The sequence below is a fragment of the Argopecten irradians genome, chromosome 12, assembly GCF_041381155.1.
Source record: "Argopecten irradians isolate NY chromosome 12, Ai_NY, whole genome shotgun sequence".
NCBI lineage: Eukaryota > Metazoa > Mollusca > Bivalvia > Pectinida > Pectinidae > Argopecten > Argopecten irradians.
This window is the reverse complement of record NC_091145.1, coordinates 26,811,162-26,838,549: the sequence shown is the minus strand read 5'-3', so window position 1 is coordinate 26,838,549 and position 27,388 is coordinate 26,811,162. Positions and strand designations below refer to the sequence as shown.

Genomic DNA, 27,388 nt, shown 5'->3' with positions numbered 1-27,388 from the left:
GACTCTAACTTGACCTGCATTTTATGACAGAGACTGCTTACTTTTCCTGAACGCAAGATTCGATTCCATACGAAGTTTTAATTGTCCGCGTTTAATATCTCGAGTTTGATTTTGTTGTTGACAATCGTTGCAGTTTTGTAAAAAAAAAACACATCAATATCTTTTTTGTAAGAATTCATTAATATCAGTTTTGGTACGAATTCCCCAATGTTAGTTTAGCTAAAAAATCATCAATATATTTTAGAACCATGGTTTTCAATTATATGTCAATAAGTTATATTAATATATAGATATGTTGTAAAGAAAAAAAATTAGGAATGGAAGAGTTATTTCTCTTTTGAAAGGATTTCATCGTCATATACACAGCTACACCATTAATAGTTTCTGGTATTCACTTTCAACAAATGCCTGTACAACAGAAACGTTTTGAACCTAATTAGATTGGTTTTGAACCGTACGGTGACAAAATCAGGGCAAATATCAACTCTTGCCTTGATTTTGTTGGCGTATGGTTCATATGGTTGTTAACAACTATGTGGATACATTGTACAGAAAAATACCATTCCCGGATTCTCTGGAAGTATGCGGGAGATGTCAGTGTCCACAACCAATTAATGAATGAAATAGAAGCAGACAAGATGAATGTTTTATAATCTATTGAATTTATATAATACATCACACGGACTGGGCACAATTTATCCAATTTAAATGATTATAACCCCTTGACAGTGATACCAGTCACATACAATAGCTTGAAGTTAGCGACATGTATCTTGTTCCAAAAAAACGCATGTTTTAATTTCTGTCTATTTTTTCGTAGCTAGATCATTTGTTCAGTATTTTTACATGACGCCATGTACTTTCTGTACTTTCGTTATCATCATATAATTTTTATTTAAAAAGTTGATTTGATCTTATTACCATAAGTCTAATTATTTCACCGTAGTTAAATTTTAGTTAAAATGCGAAAACTTGTAAATTTGATAAATTAACGCGCCATCCGGTGGTTCAATACCGGAAATACTCTTTTACTTACGTTTACAGCAAAAACTCTTATTTTTTGCATACACAATTACAAACATCTTGATTAATATATGCCAAAGTTATCACAACATTGAAAGAAATTGTTTCCCTTTTGTTACATGGTTGTGTTATATAATATGACTAGTCTTTATTTAAAGGGACAATTCGCTCAGACTAATTCTTTTACATAACCAAGAAGCAAAATATGGCATAAATGTATTGTTCAACATTTCTTATGAAACATATAACATAAAATATTGACAAATTCCACGTCATTGTTTAGTATTTCAATTAATATCGTTGAAATATCAAATCGTTGATCAATACGATTAAGTAGGTACAATATGGCCGCTGTACCCATGAATGAGCCAAAGTCACGCACGTTAAGCAAATAAACTACATAACCACTGAGAAGGTGATGAAATGGTTTTTAGGCAAGGCAATTCACCTAATAAGGTAAACACACTACTGTCAGAGCGATTTGAGCAGTTCTAGACAAAAGTTGCATTACTCTACGAGCAAGGGACAGGGTTCGGCATACAAGAAGTTCGACCACAATGTGTAATGGCGGACAGCGAGCGAGTTTGAACATCTACACACATGTCACAACCATGGGCTTTTCAGGCATATCACAGTAAAACCGAATAATCTAATTTCCATTAGAACTGGTTTTTTTCCGAAATATGTACAAATTTTAATGTTCTCTTAGACTGAATTGTCCCTTTAAAGATGTTCCACGCTGACAAATGGTATTTTTTCACTATCAAAAACAGAAGCAGACGATTAAGTATTGTTCTTAAGTTACAAAAGTTACTTAATTTACACCGTTACCACCACTGAAAAGTTTGAGCTTTTAATTTGACTTCAAGTTAAAAATATGAAAAATAATTAATTGCATCCCGAAAAAATTCCATGGCACTATATCCTATATGGAATGAAGTACTGATTGCGCATGCACTAAAGACGAAAGAAATCATTTTATATTATCTTTTGTGTTAATTAGACATATATATACACAATTAAACACAAATTATTGTTCAAATGATGAATATCATTTATGCTCTGTCGGCGGTGGAGCATCTTTAATCATAGTCCGCTAAACCTGTCTATATTATTAGGCTTTTTTAATTTTTTTTTGCCTAATATATATTAGGCAAAAAAAAAAAAAAAAAAAATCATTTATGCTCTGTCGGCGGTGGAGCATCTTTAATCATAGAGTGATTGCAGTTTTTGTAGTTGCTCCATTGTTGTTTTATACTACAGAAAATTTGTTTAATGTCTTGAAATTTTATATCAAACATGCTATATGTATCTATGTCAAGCGAAAAGCGTAAATGATTTATTTATTCTGTACATACATTGAAATATAAATGTGAATGATGTAGTAATTTTTTTCCATCAAAATATCTACGTCTATTACAGCATATAGTGCAAAAGCGGGATTGGAAGAGTTATCTCTCTTCGAACAAGATTTTGATGTAAATTTATGTTGGACCTCTTGAAACGAGTTTTGATGACAAGGACAGTTGAGCAATAGATATTATAAGAGTTTAATGCAAATCTCCAATACTTCCAAGGCTTGTACATTGCTAAGATTCCTTATGTTATGCAAACGAAACAAATCTTAAAAGATTGTAAAATGTCGGCGAATCCAGAAATGAACTTTTGTGTGATTTGTATAAACTACTGGTAACTACGTATACCGACTCGGTAAACTGAGGACGTTTACCCTTCTGGGACACCTGGGTTTATGTTAATGTGTATCCGTTAACGACTTTAGGTTGGACATACGATTATGTTCCTCCTAATGTTTTTTTCTCCTATAGAAAATGTAAGTGAATGCATTTCTCTAATTGCTCTTACAATAAGAACGACAGTTGATTTATTCTCTTGCTCCTTTTCATAGGTCATCAATTGTTGTCGTTTCATTTTTGACCACCTAATTCTCTGTATGTTACTTGTAAATAGCTAGTGGATTTTTGTTCATAAAGGTTTGACTGGAAAATCAAACATGATGATTTTTTTCACTTGAGGACATTCCATTTAGCCACAGACATAACAAGGTCATACTACTGAGTACTTAATGATTTCTATCATTAGATATTCATGGAATAAATGATGGATAGATCGTCCAGATATTATTCTGGAGAGTCAAAATGTTTATTGATTGAAACTCGTTAACATCCCATAAAGAAGTTAACTCTGAGACAGAGTTATAAAATAAACAACAACAAAAACATTAAAAAATACACAGAAAACATTGAATTGGTAATGTTGGGATTTTATTTGTAATCAAAAATTTAACAACGGGGATCCTTCGTTCTACTGACGCCTACTTGCACTTGTCAAATGTACATTTGCCAAAAAAGATGGAAAAAACAGGTGGACAATCAACGTTAACCAATATGTATATATATACAAGAGCCCGACCTTTAGATAGCACTGTCAAGCTACGTTCACATTCATAATATCACTTACATGGTCGGGTCAAACCTTGTAAACCACACACAGGGAGCCAAGTCTCTCCAACATAATCCTCTAATATGATAATATCGTGCTGAAATTGCATACGCAAAATTAGACGGTGCAGATGTGAAAAAATCCACTTGCGAATTAAAAAAAAATATGAGAAAAGGAAAGAGATGGATAGACATTCAGATCTATTGTACGAATCAAATGTCTAAAATGGAATTTAAACAGTATATCACCAACCCTGAAATGGATACAATGTACAATTATTGGACTTAGCAGACAGTCGAAACAACAGCAGCGTCCGCTATAAATACCACTTACCAGCATAACGATGACACGCACTTCTACTCGTGTTTGTTTATTCATGACATTTCCATCAACCAAGTGAGAAATGTTTTCAGTGTAAAAGTTAACGACCATTTTGTTTAAAAGGTTTTTATACTCATCTTGTTGTGTTATATTAATTCACCGATTTGATACAATTTATAGGATTTTATAACAATCCATATAGCCTAATGTTTTGCAAATATCTATCGTACAATGTCATATAAATATTTTTTCCCAATAAATTACAAAAGTTTTATACTAAAATTCAAATGTTGGGTTCATTGAGCACAATGAAACATATAAAGCGTATTTAGAAAATTCACAAAACATCGACAGGAAAGCATACATGTGCTTACATTACTATATAGTGGTAAAACACGGTTTGGCAGACAAAGGATAAACGTACGGTACAGATACCATTAATATCATGGCCGAGGCTAACGTACAATAGAAGCCATTAAAATATGGCATATATAGGACAGCGCACGCGAGGACCATTAACGCATACGGCACATAGATTGAGTAAGTCAACGTATTTCTAAAAAAACATGTTAAAAGTGTAAAACCCCTCCATGTACATCTCAGAGATATTTGTAAAAATGGCGTGTTTAATACATTGAAATAAATACAGAATTTGGCAAACAAAATGTTTAATATGATAATCCCATATCAATGTTGTTGTAAATGTTAAGTGAGGGATAGGTATACTCTTATTGAGAGTGAATAAAACTTTAATGGTGAATGATCGGAAACTAATCAGTCTACATCAACTAAAAGAATCCTGTTGGTCTGCTTTACACTTATAATAGTTCACGCTGTCGTCTTTTTGAATCCCTATACTAGGATGATTTTGTGTTATACTACATAGAGTTCGTTAAAACTTTGCACACGTTTACAGAGGTCACGTAATATCATGATGCTGTTTACTAAAACCTATCATACAAACAGCTGTTCATATAATTAACTACCGTATGGCGATATCAGTAATCCTAGTCGATCAGGTGACGTAGGCTAATAAGGAAAGAACTTCTCTTTGTCATCATCTTTTAGTTGACTATGGTGAAATATACGAGTGAATATTTAATGTAATATCTTGATATTAAGATTAATATTTAAGAAGTTACCGTATATAGTATTATTTATTTCTTTTCAAAATATCTATTTATCTATACTGATAAATTCTCATATTTAATATCAATAACCTCATTTTAAAATAATATGTATTAATATCTATGGAATTACCATATATGGTATTGCGAAATTACTAACCTCAATTCAATATTGTTTTTATTATTATTTTTAAAGCTAAATAATCATTAACCTTATTTTAATATATTTATCTATAAAATTACCATATATGGTATTACAAATCTCATTTCAAGATTAATTTAAGCTTTGTTTGTAAAGTTAGCGAATTACTACCCTAATTTCAAATTACTATTTACTAATATTTATAAATACATCTTGTATATGGTATTATTAACCTCATTTCAAAATCATACTTATCAACCTGTATCAAAATGATCGACCTGATTCCCTAGTTACAAGCTGCCTGAAAATAAGTCACGTCAATATCATCATCTACAAACATTGATAACACCATCCCTATACACATAATTTTATACCAATTACGCTCCCAACCGACGACATCTGACCTTTTGGTAGTTTTACAGGTAAATGGCTATTGAGAACAAATAGCTATTCCTTAATTGCCTGCATAAAGATAAAGGTTCACCTTTTAATGTGACTAAGTACATAGCCAATATGTGGAACACCTGTTTTCGTCAGTTATGCAACATAGTCGCTAGCTTATAGGTATATTTTATGTTACATATGTTACCCAAATGTGTAACTAGGTGGTACCTATGTTATATGTATGTATGTGTGGTGAGGATATCTATTCATGTATTGGGTTTATCCCATACATACAATGTGTGTGGATTCTCCCAAAATGCAATATAAGCCTTTACCATCTACATACTTTTGTTTAGCTATTTTTCATTTTTATTCAACTTTTCTTCATATATATTGAAGTAAAACTGTATGTGATTTCATCTTAAGATTGTACATTGTATGTAGCTTTATGTAACTATTTGCCAACTTCCCTCAAAATGCGTAGACTATAATTTTCCTCTTTTATACATAACAACTTATCATTTGTCATAAATACTAATTAACTGGTTAAGCTCGTATATGATGCATCTTGTAAATTAAAGGTAGAATGTGATAGCCTCCACACTTTATGAGAATTATTTGTTCCAAAAAGTTTCACTAGAAGAAAAGCAGGGCATCACTTGTACAATGTGTTTAGTTAACCTCAATGGAAGATGTGGTAAGAGCATTTTGCTCTACCATTTACGATAAGCTTTAGTACATCCATGGTACAAACAATGAGCGGCATTTGTTTTTCACAGTTTTCTAATATCAGGGGTTAATCCGTCAAAGCTGTAACCATTGATATCGGACGATTAAGACGTTAAGTTTAAAAAGCTTACTTTAACAAATCTTAACAGAAAGTTATCCAACACTCTCATAAATAAAACGTAAATACAAAACAGTTTTCATCTAGATTTGGTTACATAAGAAAATCTGGTTTGAAATGTCAGTTTCTTGCATTTTCGTTACAAAACGTTCGCTCTCAACAATGTTCAGTCAAACCAGTCACTTGATTTATAGCTAATTCCTCAGGTAAACCCAGTAAACCTACTTCTTTGTGTGATGAGGTTTCACATCTTGTATAATTAAAACGCGACTCCAAATTTCATCCAGCTAAGGATGTTTAACATCCAGAAGTTTAGAATTATATTGATTTTCATGTAAACATGCACTGTTAAAAGTGAATACAAACTGAGGCAAACAAATATTCAACATTTTACCGTTTTTATATGTGAACAACTGTTATAGAACGTGAAACTATATTACGGATCATTAAGGTTCTAATATCACATTAGAGTTGTATACACTCGTCAGTGTTTACAGGGTATACGTGGTGTAGCGTGCAGCTTCATGCTTTGACGCTCTGGCAAAACCGGTGAGCTAGTTATTTTCAAGGCATCTGATTAAGACTATCCACCAAGTGGTGTTTTACATTGGGACTACGGTGACATATCTTTAGGGATATCTATTATGTGGCATGTCTTAAGAACTATCTATTATGTGAACATTTTGGCTTTTACTTAATTCCCCATCTCTTCGTTCGTGTGCCTTGTACTAATTTCGTACATAAACATCGGAGTGAGAATTTGTGCTTTGTTGTAACTTCTAATGTGAGTCTAAGACATCTTTTTAAAAAAACATCAAAACAAATTGATGCTATTTCAGTATAAGCTGCCTCTGAAACTTCATAGTGTCTATGTATTTTCGCATAGGAACTTTTTCTCAGTTCAATATCAAAATCTACTGAAACTTGTTTTCAACAGATTCTTTAACAATATGAACAAAAATTAATATCATAAACATATGAAATCGGATACGACAGCAGTAACATGATATTCTTATAACAGAACTATAAGGTATAAAAAGACAATGAATGTGAGTCGACATCAAATGTGCTAAGTCTGTTGCTCTATTTATTATGGTTGGTATATAGTCAAATCTGTCTATAAAGACCACCCAAGTGACCAGCCAAGAAAAATGGTCTTTGTAGCCAAGTGGTCTTTATACACTGGTCAAAATGTGTTTCCATGACCATTTTGGACCCTGTGAAAGTGGTCTTATAAAGCAGGTAGTCTTTATACAGAGGTGGTCACTAAGGCAGGTTTGACTGTTCAATGAAGTATGTCGCAGTGCTTAGGCCAGGTTCTGTTATCTACGTACTTATTTTACATCCTGTATGTCATTGTATAGCTGTCCCCCAAATCAGATATATAACGCATGGCTATATTATAATTGAAAACTCCTATCATCCTATTTCATAAAACAATATTTATATCTTTAATATTAAAGCTTTGAAATTGTCGCGTTTATATTTTATTCAACACGCTTTACTCGATTCTAAAACGCCACATATATTTTGCTTTTTCAAATAGACTTTAACTTCGCAGAAGGTTATCATAATATGAAAACATGAACCCCTTAAATAACAACTAATACGAATTTAATCAGTACATTGACGTTTTCTGGAAGAAAACATGTATTCTCTTTACAGTTAGTTTGGTAACTATAATTACTATATCATATTCAATTAACAATAGATTTTAATCAAAGCAATCAATGGTCGTCATGTTCATTTTGTATTCTACAAGTATATTCATTATCTGTAAATACATGTACTCCCTTTTCTATCTATGTACAATATCACGTTTCCGTAGAAAGCTTATCACAATGTTAACCCCTTGTATAATGGAGTCTATCACAAATAACTTAATAGAAACTTCCCCTGGAAAGTTAAAACAACGAGAGATGTCATCCGTGCGCGTTCTGTTCAAATTTGTGGACATATTAGGTGCGGCAGGACTTCAAAAAGAGGTTCGTAAAATATCAATATATCATTATCGTTAACATATCAGTATTTTGGGGTTTGAAGAGAGACAGAGAAAGTGACTTGATCTTTGTTGAAGGAGAGACGGCATATGTACAACATTATTTACATCTGTTTAAAAAGAGAGACGAAATTTTGTGCGGTAAGATATTTTTTTCTGTACATAAAGGTAACTTATCTGACTGTCAAATTTTCATTTTTATAGAGAAAAATTATAAATTGGCGCACAGTTTATTTCATATTGAGCGATAGGATGTTGTTGTGGGGCCCAATTTTCATATCGAAAAACTGCACATGCGATTCCATTTCCTGCTATTATTTCCACTTTTTGTTCTTAACTTTTGTTATCGGATGCATCTAAGATAAAAGCATACGTGTAAGTGAATCGTACTTCGTTAAATGCGTAAATTAATACTAGTTATCCTATAGCGTATAAGGAATAGCATCTTGGGAAACCTATTTATTTGAATGGAACATTATACTAATCAAGAATAAAGCCATAAGATGGCGCTAACTTTAAATACCTTACCATTTACAGTCAAACATGTCTACAAAACACCGAAGGGACCAAAGTGGTCTTAATTCACAGGTCAAGATTAAAATGGCCATTTGGAACTCTAAGAATGTCGTCCTGTTAAACAAGTAGTCTTTATACAGAGGTGGTTGCTAAGACAGGTTTGACTGCATCAATCCACCCTTACCCTATTACAATCTCAATCAATCTGCAACACGAGAACTTGTCTAACTGCTTGAAATTCGTCTTTTAGAACATATTTTTGGCAAAATAGTCTTTGAATACTTTAGTGAGTTTTGAGTGTAGGATATTGCTTATGGATTATATTCTCCACAATTTAGATTTACAAAAAAAGAAAAATCTGTGATAGAAATGCCTCGATAGTGGACAACAAGTACAAGAAGCAGATTTCTGGATTCAATAGCCCGTTTTAAACAAATGTTTAGTACAATATACAACTTTTACACACATACGGATACAAGCATTTCTTTAGAATTCCCATGCAAATAGCGAAAATGTGATGTTTTGACGGTTGGAAATAATGTCAAACTTCTTAGCATTTATGTCATCTGAATCAATCGGTTTTCATTCTTTTAAATAAACAGGTATTCATTTCAATGTATAATATCAGTTAATAGCAAAGGATGAGTCAGCGAAATATACATTTTAAGCTAAATTCAGGCAACGTCCCTCTGGCCCATGTGGCTACAACAATTCGAAAACTAACAAAATGATTTTTTGGGTGGAGTTATGGTGTAGATGACGCATGCGCAATTAAAACAACCTGCTGGCGGATCAATCAATCTGGAAATGTATTATTCGAGTATTCAGTGCAAAACCAATGTTAAGAGGTAGTATCTTTTGACGTCGTTAGAAAGAAAACAAAACTATCCTATAATGACATACAGAGAAAAAACTTCACAAAGACGTTCTTTATGCTGCAATAGTTTTTGTGTGTGATCAACAATATCAATATTCTCGAATTATCCGATGTGATCACAGCGTTCTAGCGATTAACATCGATAAATAGCCTCAAAAGCATAATGACATATCGCCACGTGACATCCTCATGTTTTATGTATGCGAAAAACGTCAGTAACTTTGTATTTATTGAAAAAATAAACTCAAGTAAAAAGATAGGCCGATGCCTTTTAGGGTATCAAACTGTTCATTAATATTTTATCCAAATATGGTATCATTGCTATTAAATGACGTCACAGTTACCCTTATAGTAAAGAAATGCAAGCATAAGGGAAATCGCCTCCATGTGTGTGCACACTCAATAAGCAATATTTGCATTTAAAAATTAGATATAAAAGTCAAAATCAGGTCATGGTAACCCTTACATTGGTTGAGTTATCCATTGCCCGTATACATGACAACATTCTCACCCTTTCTCGATCTTTCGCTCATTCATTTATACGTAATTAATAATCTTACACTTTCATGACTTCGTACAGATGTAAATTAAATGTATGTAGAAGCGAAAATATAAAAGAAAAATGTGTTTGATTTAAAAAGAGTAACAATTTTGAAGAAGATCTGCAGTCTTCATTGTTGTTTACATGATAATCCCAGGTGGGCAAACTTACAATCTACTTGTACACAAGGAGCGTAGCGCATTTAGCTAAAGATAAAACACACAGGTCATAGTCAATCACACACAAGGGTATAGACACAGATGCCAAACATTAAAATGATGTAGATTTCAATCCAAAATCGGTTCGAAATCAACACAATATATTCTTTAATGAAAAAAAAACTGTTCTGTTCGGGGTCAGAGTTACGTTTGGTACGAATAGATTAACACGAGGTGCTCCCGACGAGTGATTCCTTTGTAATTTATGTTTACAAGATGTGTTCAATTAGTAACATTACGTAGCAGTAATCAAGGTCAAACCTTAGAAATATTTTGTTAAAACCTTTCCATTATTATATGATTATAAAATTATGAATGCAGAAAAAATTCAGTGTCTCATGATTTATACAATACTTTCAATACATTTGATAAATCTTTGATTGCAAGAAAATTATTACTTAAAAACTTTTTGATCATATCTACATGTAACTATTTGAAGCAAGCTGTTTATATTCAAGCTAGTTCACCAATTCGCCATTTATTAAAAAATGGATTTTTGTCATCAAAATAAATTGCAATATTTAAACGAAGGTGAGTTTAATTAGGAACAAGCTGGTTCAAATTGTGTATGCTTAGAAGATAGAAATATATGCTAAATCAGTGTTACAATAGCGCTAATAGCTCATCGGTTTGGACTGGTATCGTATATATAAGCAGAACCCCACATTGTTCAGTTGTGGTGCAAGCGACTGGATGAACTACATTGTACATGCGTCTATCCAATCACAGTCAAAAAGCATCACTCCCTGGATATTCACCACTATTAGACAAAGAAACTTCAACCCAGAGAAAAAAAGAGACAATTATACCATTCATCATTCAAGAAATTGAACATGATAAAATAGCGATTAAAAAATCGAATGCTCATCCATATCAATCAAACAAGGGTGTAAGAAAAGCCTGTAATGAGATCATCATGGAATAGGACTATACAAAAATGTAAATACTATCTCTACAGCCTTGCGGATTTAGTGAAAACAGTCGCACATGATATGAAAGAATGTGAAGTATGTTACTGAAAGTAGAATTCCGGTATCGCAATGAGTCAAATGTTCAAATGTTCCTGTGTTGTTGTCCTCAGGTAGCATTCTTCTCTTCCGATTTGAGGAACAACCACACCTACCGATGTATAGATAGGGTCATCGTCATACGTACTTGGATATTAGGAAACACATTAAGAAAGAAACTGGTATCCTTTAAACATTCCGATATTTAGGCCAAAAACTTGTAATGTGACTTTCGTCGTGACAATCCGGCCTAGGACAGGAAAAACCGGCATATTCCGCCTGATGTACAAAACCCATCTTCTACACTTTCTTTGATTAATTCCTGTTCAGCTTTTGATTGAAGAGCTCAGAAGAATGAATCAAGCAAGAAAATTTCCCCTTATTTCTTCAAATTTAAAGATGTTTACGTAGGAATAAAGTCGTTCTCTTTAGAACTCTTTGCTGATGAACTTCCAATTTTTTAGAAAATAGAAAAACATTTTTAAAGTCTACTCTGGTATTCGTTTCTACAACAACCCGAACATACACGTTTTTTGCGCATGTATTCCGAATCATGACGTAATAAACCATGGGTTGCCATCACAACACGCCAATATTTCTATATACATTACGTATGCCGTTATCACAAGGTGGAAATCCTTATGACGTTTCCTGGGTTCTGGACCAGCCCCGGATTGGGACTACCATATTTGGGTGAAATAGTGCCACTGGTGCTCTGGGTTTGGGCCGATTCCGTCTCTGGTGTAGTGCTCGGCGTAGGAAGTGTTACTATGGCTGTAGTTACGGTAAGAGTATTGTTAGGTTTGCTGTTACTAGACGTCCCTACAGCGTTTAAACTCGATCTCGATGATCTATTTATAGTTGGCATACGAATCTGTATATCGTTCAGATCATCCTTGTCTGCTTTCTGCAAAATGTATAAAAAGAACAAGGAGTTAAAATATGATATGACCAATGAGAGTCGCCGTAAAAGAGCAATGAGTTAAGGTATGAAATGTAATAAAAGAATACGAAGTGAAATATTTGTACCAATAAAAAATGCCATACAATTCTCTGTTATACATGAGAACTGAAAGTACACATTGAAGCATATATATAATAGATCGTTAGGAAATGTAAGAATGGTCCTTGATAAAAGTCCAGTTTCCTCGTGGTCGTAAGTCTAAGTCATACACTTTGCAGGTTACTCTTACAACATTTAATCTAGATGTAAAAACTAGCCAGAGCGTGGCGCACAATATCGAAATTAGTAAGTGGACATGTAGATGTGGACACACTACAAGGACACAATATCAGGGGTAGTTATATTTGTATAAACTTTACCTGAAAGGATAAATACATATAATTGTATTTTCCCATAACTATGCATGTTTCACAATGGGAAAAATCATGATAAGCTCCATAGTAGTTGATGTTTGTTTGTTTACACACCCTAGTGAGGTAACACCTAGAGCGACTTTAGTTTGTCATTTCAAAATTGGTTAATAATTTGACTACTATTCGTAGCCCATTTGCTTTTACATTGCATTTATAACTGGAAGCTGTTTATTTAAAAGTATAGTCAAGTAAAAGTACAAATTCAGACCTGGCTTCTATTAATTATTGGCGTTTACCTACAGTAAAGAATCTACATTCTGCTTCTTTAATTTACGTTCGTTGGCAAGGTATTTCAGTTGATAAATGGACTAGGTTAATGGAAGGTAGACTATGTATTCGATTTCTGCTTGATATGCAAAGCCGTGAGCAGGTGACAATAGCGGACACGTGCGCACAACACGCTATTTTTGGAAATCTTGAATTAGACACTTGGGGTCGCAATACAGCTAGGGTGACATTAACGCTCTAACAACCTACTCGAACTGTTCCAGTTAGTAATTGCCTCGACCAATTCTCGTCGTCCACTATGCAAACTCACCTTTGAAGTATCACTTAAGATGTACTATGTCTCAACTCATCTAGTTTGAGTAAATAATCAATGAAACTTATTGGGTTGAATAATAGATTGCTATCACCGCCACCCACACTCTGCCTTGCCTCAATCATTCAACTTCATCAAACTTCGTCATATCTCTCTATTATTAAATCTCTTCCTATCGTCCTTGACATAATGGAAAACATTCTCCCTAAAACTCTATTTCCATGGGTCAATTGAAAGTATATTTCTCTCTTATCTCTCTTATCTCTAAACGTCATTGCAAATTGAAATATCTTACGTCTCACTGAACTCTGATTTTGCGGAAATTGTACTCCAGGTTGAATCTAGGTTTATTTCCTAGCAATGCAACAGTGAAATATGGGTCTCTCTTTCCATAAATTAAAACACAATAGTCCCCGTATTGACCCTATTTAAGTGTATTTTGAGACATTATATACAAACCTGTCGGTATCGCTTCCTTTTCAAAATACACTAAACATACTTGGTTCTGCAACATTTTACATAACGGTATTTCCAAGAAGAGACACTATCCTTGCCGATTACTCTAGCTTTTAACAAGCCACAGATTATATTTGTAACTTAAAACTAATGCTTTGGTATTTGGAATTCGAATTTGAAACATACATGTACCTCTGTTATCAAAGTAATTATTATATCACAAAGGTTATATCTCAATATTATCGTATATTATACATCATATACACAAATATATTATAATACTTATTCTAATTATACCATAATGTTTAACGGACTATTGAAATCACAAATCAAATGCTTACCTTGCAATATTGTTTCAGTTGATATGTTAACGTTTTTGCGTTGGTCGTTGTTAACAAAATTGAAAAAGAGGCTGAATCCTCTAATTTACTCAAAAGAATTGAAAATTATTAACCCACAAAAAATTTTACTCAAGAAAACATTAAAAATTTTGAAACATATGATAAGAATATGAAAGAAATCTTATTGTCATATTCAAAACACAAATTATATGTGTGAAATCAAATGCATAATAGAAAATAACTACTAAAACAGCATTCTGGTTAAGAAAAATCGTGCTATGTCGTTGAGAATGTCCGATTGTTAATTATATCGGAGTAAAATAACAGCGGTCAACATGCAATAAAACCATACAGAAGAAGAGACACGAACGACAAAAGGACAGAGGAGAAAGTTGTGAACTGCTACACTGCACGCAGTGGTCAGGTTTGTAATAACGCAGAAAACCAAGTCAAACCATTGCAGATGTAAACATGCAAAGCGGATATCGATCTTACTTGTTAAATAATGACGAAAAAATAAATTTGACATTTTCCACTCTTATAGGTAAGAACTAAATATAATCAGTACTCCCTTGGGGTGGTTTCCACCCTCGTATAAGGAGCTGGTTGTTGATGATGTTGATATAACTACGGAAATAAGTCGGCAAACTTAAGGGATGAAAACAATAGCCGCTCCCTAGACAACGTGCACGGTAGTCACACCGGATGTTGGTCCATTGGTCTCATAGACGCAGAAATAAACCAGTTGGAAATAAGTAGAAAGCGAGGACGATACTTCGTCAACAGATTTCCTTACCTTACTTACTAAATATCTCCGATGTGATGAGAACCTACGAGCGCAACAGCCAGTACTTCGCCCCTTGGGATCCAGAGAGGTCAATGAAGGATCCGGAGAGGGCGGAGGTGTCTCCGATGGCTTATTCGTAAGGGCTCCGTTAAAAGTCAGTTCTATATCTCCGAATTCACGGTCCTACAAAAGGGCACATTGGTTCTACAGTTGTCTGGGCCCTAACTTTGTTTGGGAAATTAAATCTCTGTTGATTGATACCCTGGTGATTTTGTACACGAATACGTGTATTTTTTCAATAATTTTCAAGGAAGGCCAATGCATCCTTCCCAAAAACAGCATGTCAATATGCCTCCTGCTGAATTGAACAAGAATCTTGAAGGGTGTGTTACTTCAAAATGAAGTGAGAACAGAGGAACCTTGTTAGTCAAGCAACGTTAGGACACAGGGAACAGATTAGCTAAACAACTGCACTTTTGACTTGGTCATCAATAATGCAGACAATCTTTACATAAAAGTCATGGCTCAAGAAGTCTGGTAGTAGCTGGAATAACGAGATTCCTCTGTTTTATATCAGTAAGAAAAATGTTCAACAAGTTACGTGTTATTGTCACATTCCGAGGTGGTAACATAGAACAAATTGACAATGTGAAAAAAGAGATTGCTATTAGTTTTCTTGTATTTAGAAAAAAAGATACGATTGGCCGTTCTTGATATGTAAAACAGCAAGTGCAATATACCTAGCAAAGTCGCACAAAATACAATCAATATGAGATAAATGTGGAAAAAATGTTTATGTATGAAAAAGTGATAAATATGAAGTAAAAAAATATAAAGGTTGAATTAAACAGTAGATAAGCCTAATTTAAACTTTGCGTTATTTAGAATTGAATTAACTGATATTGTCGATACGTATAGATCTGTATGTTGGTTTTCTACTACAGGGATATGAAGCAGCCGTAGTAAGCATATATATTGAATACTAAGGGAGTCACTTGGAAACATCTAGGCGTCTAGTCACTTCTACTCAAATCTACTTCCGCCCTGGAGATTGCATTTGAGGGAGGAGTTTCCGTTCCGTTAGTATCAATTAAAAATCATGTTAACAGGTTAGTCCAGAATAGAAACAACCATGCGAATAGGAGAAATTACTTTCGAAAAGATCATGCGTGAAAGAAAACAATGATTTTTCCGTGTTATTTTCTCTTCTGAAACAGAAATCAATTTGAAGCTACATTTCATTTCCATGTTGATCATTTAACGAATCAAATCAAATTTTCAATTTTGGCAAAACCTTTTAAACAAATCGTAATACTTTATAGTTATACTAGTTGTTTTTGAAAAAGTTATTCCAAAACGATCTTATATACTCCAATCATATGCAGTCTCAGGAGGATATTTTGCCTGTGTAAGTATACATAGATATATATAGGAACGAAAGCAAGAAAAGACAAGCACTCCGTTAGGACACATTTGCAAGGAAAAGGATCAAGATCTCAAACGACGTTGCTGAAATATATATACATTAATCTCCCTTCACGTTATGCCTATCATCCTACCACCTGCGTCATTCCTCGATCCACCCACCCTTTCTCCCCACTTCTCCTAAACTTCCAAGCACATCTCCCACTTAAGACTAGAATAATTTAGCTACATATTTTGATATCGTTTAAAGAAGTTATAGATTAATATATATGATTCAACTACACGACAAAATACTATAGTAGCACAGAAAAGCAGTGATTAGAATTATTTATTTTAGAATGCGATACTGAAGAAATAAAGATGTAATTAATGTATGATACATGAATATATTCACACATTAGCTAAGTAACTACCAAGACGGCAAACATACTTTTAAATAAAAAACAATTACGTATGTTGCAATATTACTGTGTCAGATCGAGTTTAGCACGTGAATCTACTAAGTATCGTTTGTTGTGGTCAGCAGGCATTATTCCATGCAATATACGTGTACATGAACTATAATATATATGGCGCACATTTCAAGGCAGACTGGGTGTTATTTGGGAATGGACTGCTGTCCATCGCCACGAGATGGCGCTGTGATTGACCTACCGTGGTTTTTTCTAGACAGTGCAGTAAATGATGATGTTGCATCTCTAACATATTCTGTTTATTATCGTCTAGTTCTACTCCACTTTCTCTTGCGCGCCTCGCCTCCTCGGCTCGCTTCTTGCTGTGGAGGAAGGCTGCTCCACTAGCCTTTTTAGCCATGTGGATGCGAGCCTGTCGTGCTTTCTGTAAACAAAACAAATGTCACTTAACAACCACTGCATATCTTTTAAAGTAAAATATTATTAAGCAGTTTAGATTTTCGTTATTCGTCATGATATGGCATGGACGCAAACCGATTAATAAACATTCTTTGTGTATATGGCAAATTCCCAAGAAAGGTACTTCATATACATGTATATCACTATTTTTCTCAGAAAATTAATCTGAAAATCTTTTTAGACAACCTCAAGTATTTCTTAAGGACTACGCCTAAAGACCCTATTGATCACCATCATTAAATAAGGATCGATACAAAACTATATAGTGGAATTTTAATGATATTGGTAGATTATATGTCAAAATTTGGCTTTTGACATTCATCCTTTTTTGTACGTATCAACTATCGATGATTGAGTAAATTCTTCCTACGTAATAGCGACTGCTTGACCTACTATTGATCGCCCTGTTTGATATATCATACCCACGCTTAATTTAGCAGTATCGTTTTTGCTACTGATCACTTTCTTCTTCGGTGCTACACGTATATACCTTGAGGAACAATTGCTACTCAATTGGAAAAAAATGACTTTAATTCTATGTAGATTAACAGACACTTATTTGTAAACAAAATAACATGTTTAGAATGAGAAGACCAAGACTAATTTAGAAATTCTCAGAAATGATTTTTTTTATATAACATCTAAGCGCCATATCCAGACAAACTTCTAATATGTTACTCAATCTTACGATATGAACTCCAAATAAACCATGATATTTGTGTCTGCTTAAATAGTTAATAGTAATTTAACAGTAACTTTAAAGTGATTTTCTATAGAATTCCCTTTAACCATACAGTATATAGAGCGTAGGAAGCAAGGATTGTTATGATATTTATATTCATATATATTTATATATATCTATATTATATTTTATATTACCTGTTTGTACTGTGATATTTTTACATATGTTTGTCGCAAGAATAGCACTACAGTGCTAATGTTATTATGTTCCTCATGTATGCGACTCTAAATAAAACTTCTTGACTCTTGACTATTGACTCTTGATTTATGAAGCTTCATTTATTTTTGACTGTAGCTTTTAATCACTTTCATAGATTATTTTACCAATACTTGTGGGTTTCATTAATTTTCCAAAGAAATATAAATGGTCAATATTCCCGAATAATTATGGCATATGTAGCTTAAATACCTTTCTCTGAATTTCCTACCGAATTTAGATACAGAGTCAATAAACTCGTACTCCCATGTGTATTTTATAAAACATTAACCTTTAAGTAAACATAAAACTCATTCGATTTGATTTTCATTCCATTACTCAAATTATTGACCCTGTAACTTTGACTGATAAGTTCTCAAGGAATGAAAACATTAAAATTCAGTACCAAAGTACAAGCAGGAAAACAAACCCGGAACACAAGATATGCGTTATTGATGAGAATTTAGTAAACAAACCGGACGGTTTTCATGTAACTACGGTGTTGACCTACCTTTTGTGCTTTGCGTTTGTCGGCCCGCTGGTTCTGATGGTAGATCCTGCTAAAGTTAGATACGATTACGGGTACAGGTAAGGCGATGACAAGCACTCCACTTAGTGAGCAGACTCCTCCCACTACCTTACCGGCTATCGTCCTGGGTACCATGTCACCATAACTGGAACGACAAGAGCAGACCAATGGTTAGGTATGATACAGTCTATAGTTTGTAATACGTATCAATGGTTACTTATGACACGGCTACATGTGACATAAATATGAAATCATATGATCAGTTATATCTTGATGTATTTTAAGTTTTATATAACTTAGTATAAACCTAGATATTTTTGGAAGTGCTAAATTTCCTGATATTCCGTTTTTGCATATTACAGAGTTATCTACTCCTGCGGGTATGTATTGATTGTGACGTTATGAGTTTGCGAGCGTAACGTCATACGTTTTGGAGAAAATGACGTGAATTGCGCTCACAAAATAATGACGTAACAATCGATACCTACCCGCAAGGGAGCATACTCTGCAATATGCAAAGATGGAATATATACAACAGTAAACACTTGACGGAGCTCGAGGTTGTATATTCGCGATATATATAGAGTTTGGATGTTTTGTAAACATGGTTTATATACCTACAAAACGTGACGTGCGACGGAAAAGTTCACGGCGGAAAGCCCCTCGCGTAATTAGCGTCGATTACATTATGTAAGCTTTCGGCTTCATTTTCTACCTAAATCAAATGACTTGAGGCCTAATAAATGTTGTTCATTGTGTTCTTAAATACATCATAAATCGTTACGTTCCCTATAAAACTGTACCATCTGTTTAGATGCTTCCAGAGGCTTTGTTGTGTCCCCATATTGAGAGATACTATTGTGTTTTCCATGGAAATCTTATTAATGTAACTACTTCACCACACACACCAACGACAGGAACCGTGGAATCTGAACAATACAATACTAGTGTGCCTCAAAAAATGAGGGGTTGTCGTGTTCACAAACAAGAGGTACACCGTTGTTTCTAAACAAAAAATACTAGTGTGTCTCCGATGACGAGAGGTTGTCGTGTTCACAAACAAGAGATACACCGTTGAGTCTTAACAAAAAATAATAGACTAGTGTGTCTCCGAAATGTGCCCACATTCAACAGGTACAACATTATGGCCTCATTCTGACAGATACTATTGTATTTCTATACCAGGTGAGTCGTTAAATCCCCGTTCAAAAGTTATCATTGTTTCATCAATATAGTTTGTATATCATAATGCAATATCTAATAATATAGGAATAAATACAATTCCTCCTCTAAGAATGGGCATTGCATTCTTCATAGGATAATACATATATTCGATTCATCATATGTTTTACCTCAGGGTTTCTGCACAAGGTGTTCATTGACACATTTTTATTACATGGCATCATAGTCCAAATAAAAACATGAAATATATCATTAAAAGGTCATCAGGTGCCATTTAGTCCGAAAATGGTATACACAACGATTCCTTTCCAAAGACGATGAAGGTATAAAATTGAATAAAACAATTTGGTTACAATGTATTTCCCCACTGTCTCCATTAATGCTACCAGTGATTATATTCTTATATGATTCAGTTATTTGTTAAATGGAATCTACTTAACTGTGTCAACATTACCTTCTAATTTATTCATCTATTTCTCTTAGCCACATTCGTATAGAGACTAGTCTCTGACCACACTAAGGCGCCCTCGATCACTTGCGAGTCATTCAATACTTATGAAATGTCTAAGGAAGGAATGTTGGGGAAGTAATCACCATTAAAACTACCGTAACCACCATATTATTACTTTCGAATTACTTAAGCAAACATGTGTTTGACATGATAGTGAAAAGGAAACACCGTAATTCGATATATACGTCACATTTACGAAGACGACCCTGGCGTATGTTAATACATTGGTTCCGGTAGTCTTACAATTCAAATGTGAAAATAAAGCGCAATATTTTACTACAACGACGATTTGTAGGTAATTTCCAATAGATTTACGGTCGACATATATTATGCGAGAATGCAAAGAGACACAACACGGATAATACGCAACCTGCCAAGGCATACACTGTACAAGTAGGTACACACTGTACAAGTAGGTACACACTGTACAAATATGTACACACTGTACAAGTAGGTACACACTGTACAAGTAGTTACACACTGAACCACGCTGTACACCCCTATTCAAAGTCTCTTTCTGTTGATAGGACGTTAATCGTGATTTTATCATGATATCTAGCATCTCTATAGTGACTGACTATACTAGATAAGTAAAAATGTGACATCTTCAAAAACCATTATGGAAGTTGCTTAATTTTGCTCTTATTTATTGGGTGGGCTTTTTGTTAGATTCTTTAAATATACTTTGTAGTTTTTCAGACTTGACTTTAAAGAGATTATAAATAAAAGTGTTTTTCCTGAATTGCACATATAAGAAAGATTTGTTTTCTCTTCGGTTTTTGCATTTTTATGAAGACCAAATTGAATACAATGAGAAAAACTGTATAGGGGAAGGTTCTGAAATACATGGAATTTGACTAAAATCTCGAAAACTATATCATACATGTATATCTTGACCTACTGAATACTACATTTTTACCTCGATTCAGTTTTGTAAACATGTAGTCAGTTCTCTGTGTAAATGTATGGTCGTTTGTACTATGTTGCCAACCATCACAGACGTCAAGGAAATTTATTTGATAGTTATTATGATAAGATTAATTTGCCCTGTTGATGACGTAAAAGACTTCTAACCTAAATAGTATTGGTATGATAAAACCTAATTGTAACTTTACGAATTTGTTCAGATCTTTGATCCTATAAGTAGCAAAAGTATTAATAAGCCCATTGTATGATTAATATATTTGATATTTTGGCCAGATGTGGTCAACGGCCAAATTAAACGGTTAAAAACTCCTGACATTACAATCCCCCTAACATTAGGTGGCTAATTAAATAAACGCGTGGTTTTATCGATTGCGTACTGACTAAAGTAGGTGTCTCATTCTCAATATATTCTTCACAACCATATTAAAACCAAAAATTTGGGTAAAAGAGGTGGAATAAGTGAGCTTCGCATTCCCTGTACTAGAATCTAATAGGATATTCAGTCAAAAAGGTTGTATCGCACCTTTCCATTGTTTATGTGTATTTTCTCTTTTTCAGCATTTTCCTGCCTTCAAAAGATTACATCACGTTGACCATAGTCGAACCCTGTCTACTTTGATTATGGAGATATTCTATATTTACAATGGCTTCTCTCTCTAGCCTCTAGAGGGTTCATGCTTCCTTCAATTACACAGCCCAGTATTGTTGTCGCCCAGGGACAACTTCAGATCAAATTTGTCAACAAGCATCAAGTCTTCTTTGTCTGGGCGTTTCATTAAAACGGAGACGGACGACGCGTCAAACTCGCATACTCCTATAGCCTTTTGTCACATCGATCTACAGGAACCATAGAATAAATCTAAATATCTGCTAAAGTACAGGCAACCAAGAACAGCAATAGCCATGTACAAATCACGACAAACATTCCACACGACCATTTTCTCGACAAAAGACTTATCGTCCGATAGTCTGAATTTTGGCGTTCATTAACGCATTCCAATGATCATGATTCCCATGACAAAAGTTGACTACTGCTGGAAACGTTTAACAACATAAATACAATATAAATAGTTTAAAACACACTCATAGATGAATGCAGTACAGAAATGTAGTGATCGACTACATAATTTCATATATTAGGAAGCGTTCTAGTTCTGTATACCGTACGGAATCCGACGTGTCTCTTTTTCTTCTAGTTGGTGGCCAATGAACACAGTGGCCTGATTGTCATATGTGACTATATTTTGTATCTATACCGCTTAAATTCAGTGTTTTACCAATGTGCACATATTTGTATATCACTAATTTAATATACATGAAGTGATTGTCAGTGGGTGTGCTTCGCAGGAAATTCATTGCGACTGAATGATATAAACTATGAGATATCGACAAGGCTCGCAAAAATTAAATCTTCTTGGACTCGTTTCATAACAATTCATATGAAATGAACATTCATTGTGTATCCAATATGAAATTTATGATTGTTTAAACAGCTAAAAATTAATATTTATACCATCGAATTTATTAGAAGACTCCGATTCATGAAAAAGAAAAACCAACAGGAAAATTCCACGACATCAGCTAACTACAAACCTACACAAATTATGCAAAAGTCTCTAATCTCATGATAAAAGAAAACAAAGGAATGTTTTGGGTCATACAGTGTTGACCTTGTAACTTTAGTTGAATCTCCAGAGAGCGACATGACTTCCTGACACATTAATCAACAAGCAGTCAAGAGACATTACCACAAAATGAAAATTTGTGTAACAATGCACATCGTTTATGCTTTACATGTACCTATATTGTTCTCAAAATAGATAATAAACAACATAACTTTTTGTGAAACTGCCTAACATGATGAAATAGTTCTCATTGTTATTCAAAGCGAATCAATATGTCATTGTAACAAATAATATGTGTTTCCATCAACCATTTGTAGGAAACCGTGACCTATTTACTTGAATATAACATCACTCTGTCTCAATTTATTCATAATAAAATATCAAAGCTGATTTTAGACTGCTGAGGCGAATACCTTTCTTCCTAAGACATGAAACATTTTCTCAAATATATCAATTTTTTCATATTCTGTGGTAATGAGACAATTTAAAACTTATACGTAGTTAGAAGCAGAATGTCAAGTTAGATTCGACCCCGATATTGTTAATATATGTAAATGTAGTTAAAATTGTGGGACCCACTTAGTTATGATAAATATTTATTTATTGATTTATATATCAAAAGTTCCAGAAGCGAAGTCCTATCTCTGAATGATTTACAACAACAATTCTTTTCCAAAATTCTTTTTCATCAAGACCACCAGAACAAAATACAGATACGGATATTGGGACTATCTTTAACAAGAAAGATTGTTGAGAAAATGCAGCTGCTTGAAATTTAATGACTGATTCAAGAACAAAAATAAGCTATATAGAATAATGTTTTTCATTCAATTAATCTTGAAAATGAACAGTGGCAAACGATAATGAGTTATGAGTGATTTATGGTATTCAATTAAGCAATAACGACCCTGGAAATTCTTAAAAGTTCTTACTCATTTATAACCTTTGTTATCACAATACTGACTTATGTTACATGATTCAATGTAACAGATGACAAGGTCTTAAAACTCAATTAAATAGAACCAAGCTACGGTCTACATGTGAAAAACGTATCGTTCAGTATTGAGATATATACTGTACACCAACTTTCAATGGCATTTCATTTTGCGGTTTTCATGGGTTATCAAAAACAATAAATATAAGGAGAAGACTTTTACAGGTTTGAACTGTTGCCCAATTCCTGTTGCCATCTCATCAGACAATGAAACATTCTGAAATAATAAATGAACGTAAATAAAAGCAAAACTAGTCTAGCATAGCCAATGGTGCGCGTTAGCGCATCATGGTAGATATGCTAGAACACCTAATGTATTATACATACCAATGCATGTCAAAAATAAAGTAACCAATGCTTATATTTACATTTATATAGGCATTCCCTTTATAAGATGGAAAAGGATGAAAAATAAAGTACGAAAATAAAAGTTATACGTTTGTACAGTGAAAAATATCATTTGATGGAACAGTCAATAATTTGGCGGGAGAAAGTTGAGTTCTTGCAACTTCCGGCGTGTTGCCATGGACAGCCGACTGAACAATAACAATACATTAAATAGTTCCATCGATAAAACGGGATAAACAACGATAACTACAACATCTCAATACATTCCAAATATTTTCATAAGAATATATTTTCATATTGATTCATTTTCAGGATATGTTATATTTCTCAGTGAATTATCGTACAGACGTAAAACCCAATCGTTTCTTGGCATTTTGATCTCTGATTGTGGTATTAGCAAGCCAGAGCCTAACCGCCAATGTTAATACTGGAAAATATCATACATTGGGCTTAGTAGCAAAATAAAGGTACTGTGCAGTGGTAATATCAATATTATATTTATTCGTAGTTACAATAAAGTGCTGAATATAGAAAGGTTGTGCTTTTATTCATGGTTAAAATAAAGAACTAAATATAGAAATGTTGTATTTTTATTCGTAGTTCCAATAAAGTGCCAAATGTTATATTTTTATTTGTATCAATAAACCAACATGTTGTGATTATGATTATTATGATTACTGCTCAGTGTAAATTTCAGGTATATACAGGTAGGTTTAGATTACGATTGTTACAATACCGTATTCAGTTCCGCAAGGGTTTCTGTGTGTCAGTGGGCGCATTATTTTCTGTCGAGCCGTACATGTAAGAAGGTGATATTACATAATTTGATTGTGTCCTCTCTCGTTCTGGAAATGTCGACAATGATAAAAAATGGAGCAATTTCTATTTAGGGTCCCCCTGATAAGATTAGTGGAAAGAGATGGCTACCGTACAACGTGTATCACGGGAGAACCACTACTCCAACCCAACCCTCGACTGAAGCATTCGCCATCATTTCAAAAGGTTAATGTAATTGCCCACAGATAAAAGCCTAAAAATGGAATTTCTTCGGCTGCCGAGTGGTATACCGTCAACACCAAAGGTATTGAATGTCTTGTTGGATGTGAACTGAGAACAAGACATTTTCACGCTTCGCTTTTTACTGCTTATTTCATTACAAATTGCAGTGTTTAACAGATCAATATGCTTAGGGTGAAATTGCATAGAATAACGTTGAAGATAATTGATATTGAATTATAGTGCAGCTGTATATTTAATTATTTCACTTTTACTTCAGCTATAATTGCTCAGGTAAAACTGGAATTAAAGTGATGGTATCTTCTGTCAATTATATATCAACACACTGTCATAAAGTTCTTTTATGCTTCTGCATAGAAGAGTATAAGAGTCATGGATCTTCTTGTGTGCTTGATTTGGTCACATTAGATTCAATCAATTTCCCTTCCATATATTTTTTAACAAATTTCGTCCTATTAGATACCACTGCCTTCCAAACTACACCAGTAATCATCAAACACATGTATCTAGTACAAATCGTACCGCGTTCTTAAAGATGCTCCATCGCTGATAGAGCATAAATGATATTCATCATTTGAACAATATTTGGTGTTTAATCGTATACATGTATATATGTCTAATTAACACACACAAAAATATAAAATAATTTATTTCGCCTTTGGTGCATGCGCAATCAGTACTTCATCCCATAGGATATAGTGACACGGAATTTTTTCGGGATGCAATTAATTATTTTTCATATCTTTCTTTAACTTGGGGTAAAATTAGAAGCTCACAGTAAGTAACTTTTGTAACTAAAGAAAAATACTAAATCGTCTGCTCCTGTTTTTCAATAGTAAAAAAAATACCATTTGTAAGCGGTGGAGCATTTTAAATGACAAATGTATTTGACAAATAGAACTATATATATTTTCTTTTTGTTATTACAGTCACACAATGAGTCATTTAAGTGCGTGCCTAATTAATAGATGGAGAAAAGCCGAAGTAACATATGAACAACCACCGACCTACAGTCATTATCTGGCTATCAGCTCATGTTTGATTCAAACCAGGAGGTGATGGGCTAGTGGTAAAATATCGTAACGATTAAAGGTCGAGAACCGGGGCCATAAATACTGTAACATATCCAGTATGGCGGCCATCGTTTATATATAATGAAATTGCGTCATTTTCATGTACATCATTATTGAAAAATTGAAACGTGTCATTTCCAGACACATTACCATTGTATTGTTACGTCATCAGTTATAAAGTAGAAGGTCATTGCTACTTTTGTCATCCTTTCTGATGTCGTGGTGGGGTTGTATAGTAAATACCCATTGGCTGCCTACAACTCGTATCCACGATATCTGTATACCAGTCGATACCGCAGACAGACTCCGTAGCCCAGTGCGACATGATACCTCCATCTTCAATAGAATGTGTATTATCCAAGTCAATACACAGGAAATCTAACTGTATTTCATTATGACATGATACCATAAACATCTATTGAACACAAATTTCCTTCTATGGCACGCTGTGATAGGGCCTCGTCAGCCAGTCAATTCCACAAACATGTACGCCGGGTTGTAAATTATTGATTTTTGTGAGTCGAAATTACACACATGACAGCAGAAACTGTATGTGGTATATGTGCGATAACGATATAGAAACAAGACTACGGAAGAGTCATTGTGAAATACACTATAGGGTAGATGTTAAAAAGCATTTGTCTTAAGTAAGGCTTGGGTTTCATCTATATTGATTGATAGTTGGATGACTTAATATGTATGTTCTATTTACAATCGATATAGAAGGTTCAATACCTGAAATTCTATCATGATTTCGTTTAAAGATTTTCAGGAAATATTTTTTTATCAAACGTTCTCATGTTTCATAGTTTTGATGCACAGTCATTAGATATCTATGAATATTCATCAGTGCTAATATTACAGAAAGAAATATCAATATTCCATGCTGTGTGACTAGAATGTTTACATAAACCATACCTTCCGAGGACAACATTTACATACTGATATCGGGGTTGTGGGTGGTTTTAAATTTGAACTTAAAGA

The 27,388-nt window shown here is 33.8% G+C and overlaps 1 protein-coding gene across 2 annotated transcripts in view; it reads right to left on the bottom strand.

The window, feature by feature from the left end:
* Positions 1-3,288: 3,288 nt before the first annotated feature.
* Positions 3,289-27,388, bottom strand: part of LOC138336702 (potassium voltage-gated channel protein Shal-like) — a 70,419-nt gene continuing 46,319 nt past the window's right edge. Inside the window, exons 2-5 of one of the 2 annotated variants that reach the window (XM_069286255.1) lie at positions 18,710-18,872; positions 17,044-17,226; positions 14,974-15,147; positions 3,289-12,369 (exon numbers count right to left, since the gene is read on the bottom strand). In XM_069286255.1, the coding sequence (XP_069142356.1) occupies positions 12,085-12,369; positions 14,974-15,147; positions 17,044-17,226; positions 18,710-18,872 (805 nt within the window). In that variant the 3' untranslated portion in view covers positions 3,289-12,084. The remainder of the gene's footprint in view (positions 12,370-14,973; positions 15,148-17,043; positions 17,227-18,709; positions 18,873-27,388) is intronic. The other variant, XM_069286254.1, reaches the window with a different exon arrangement.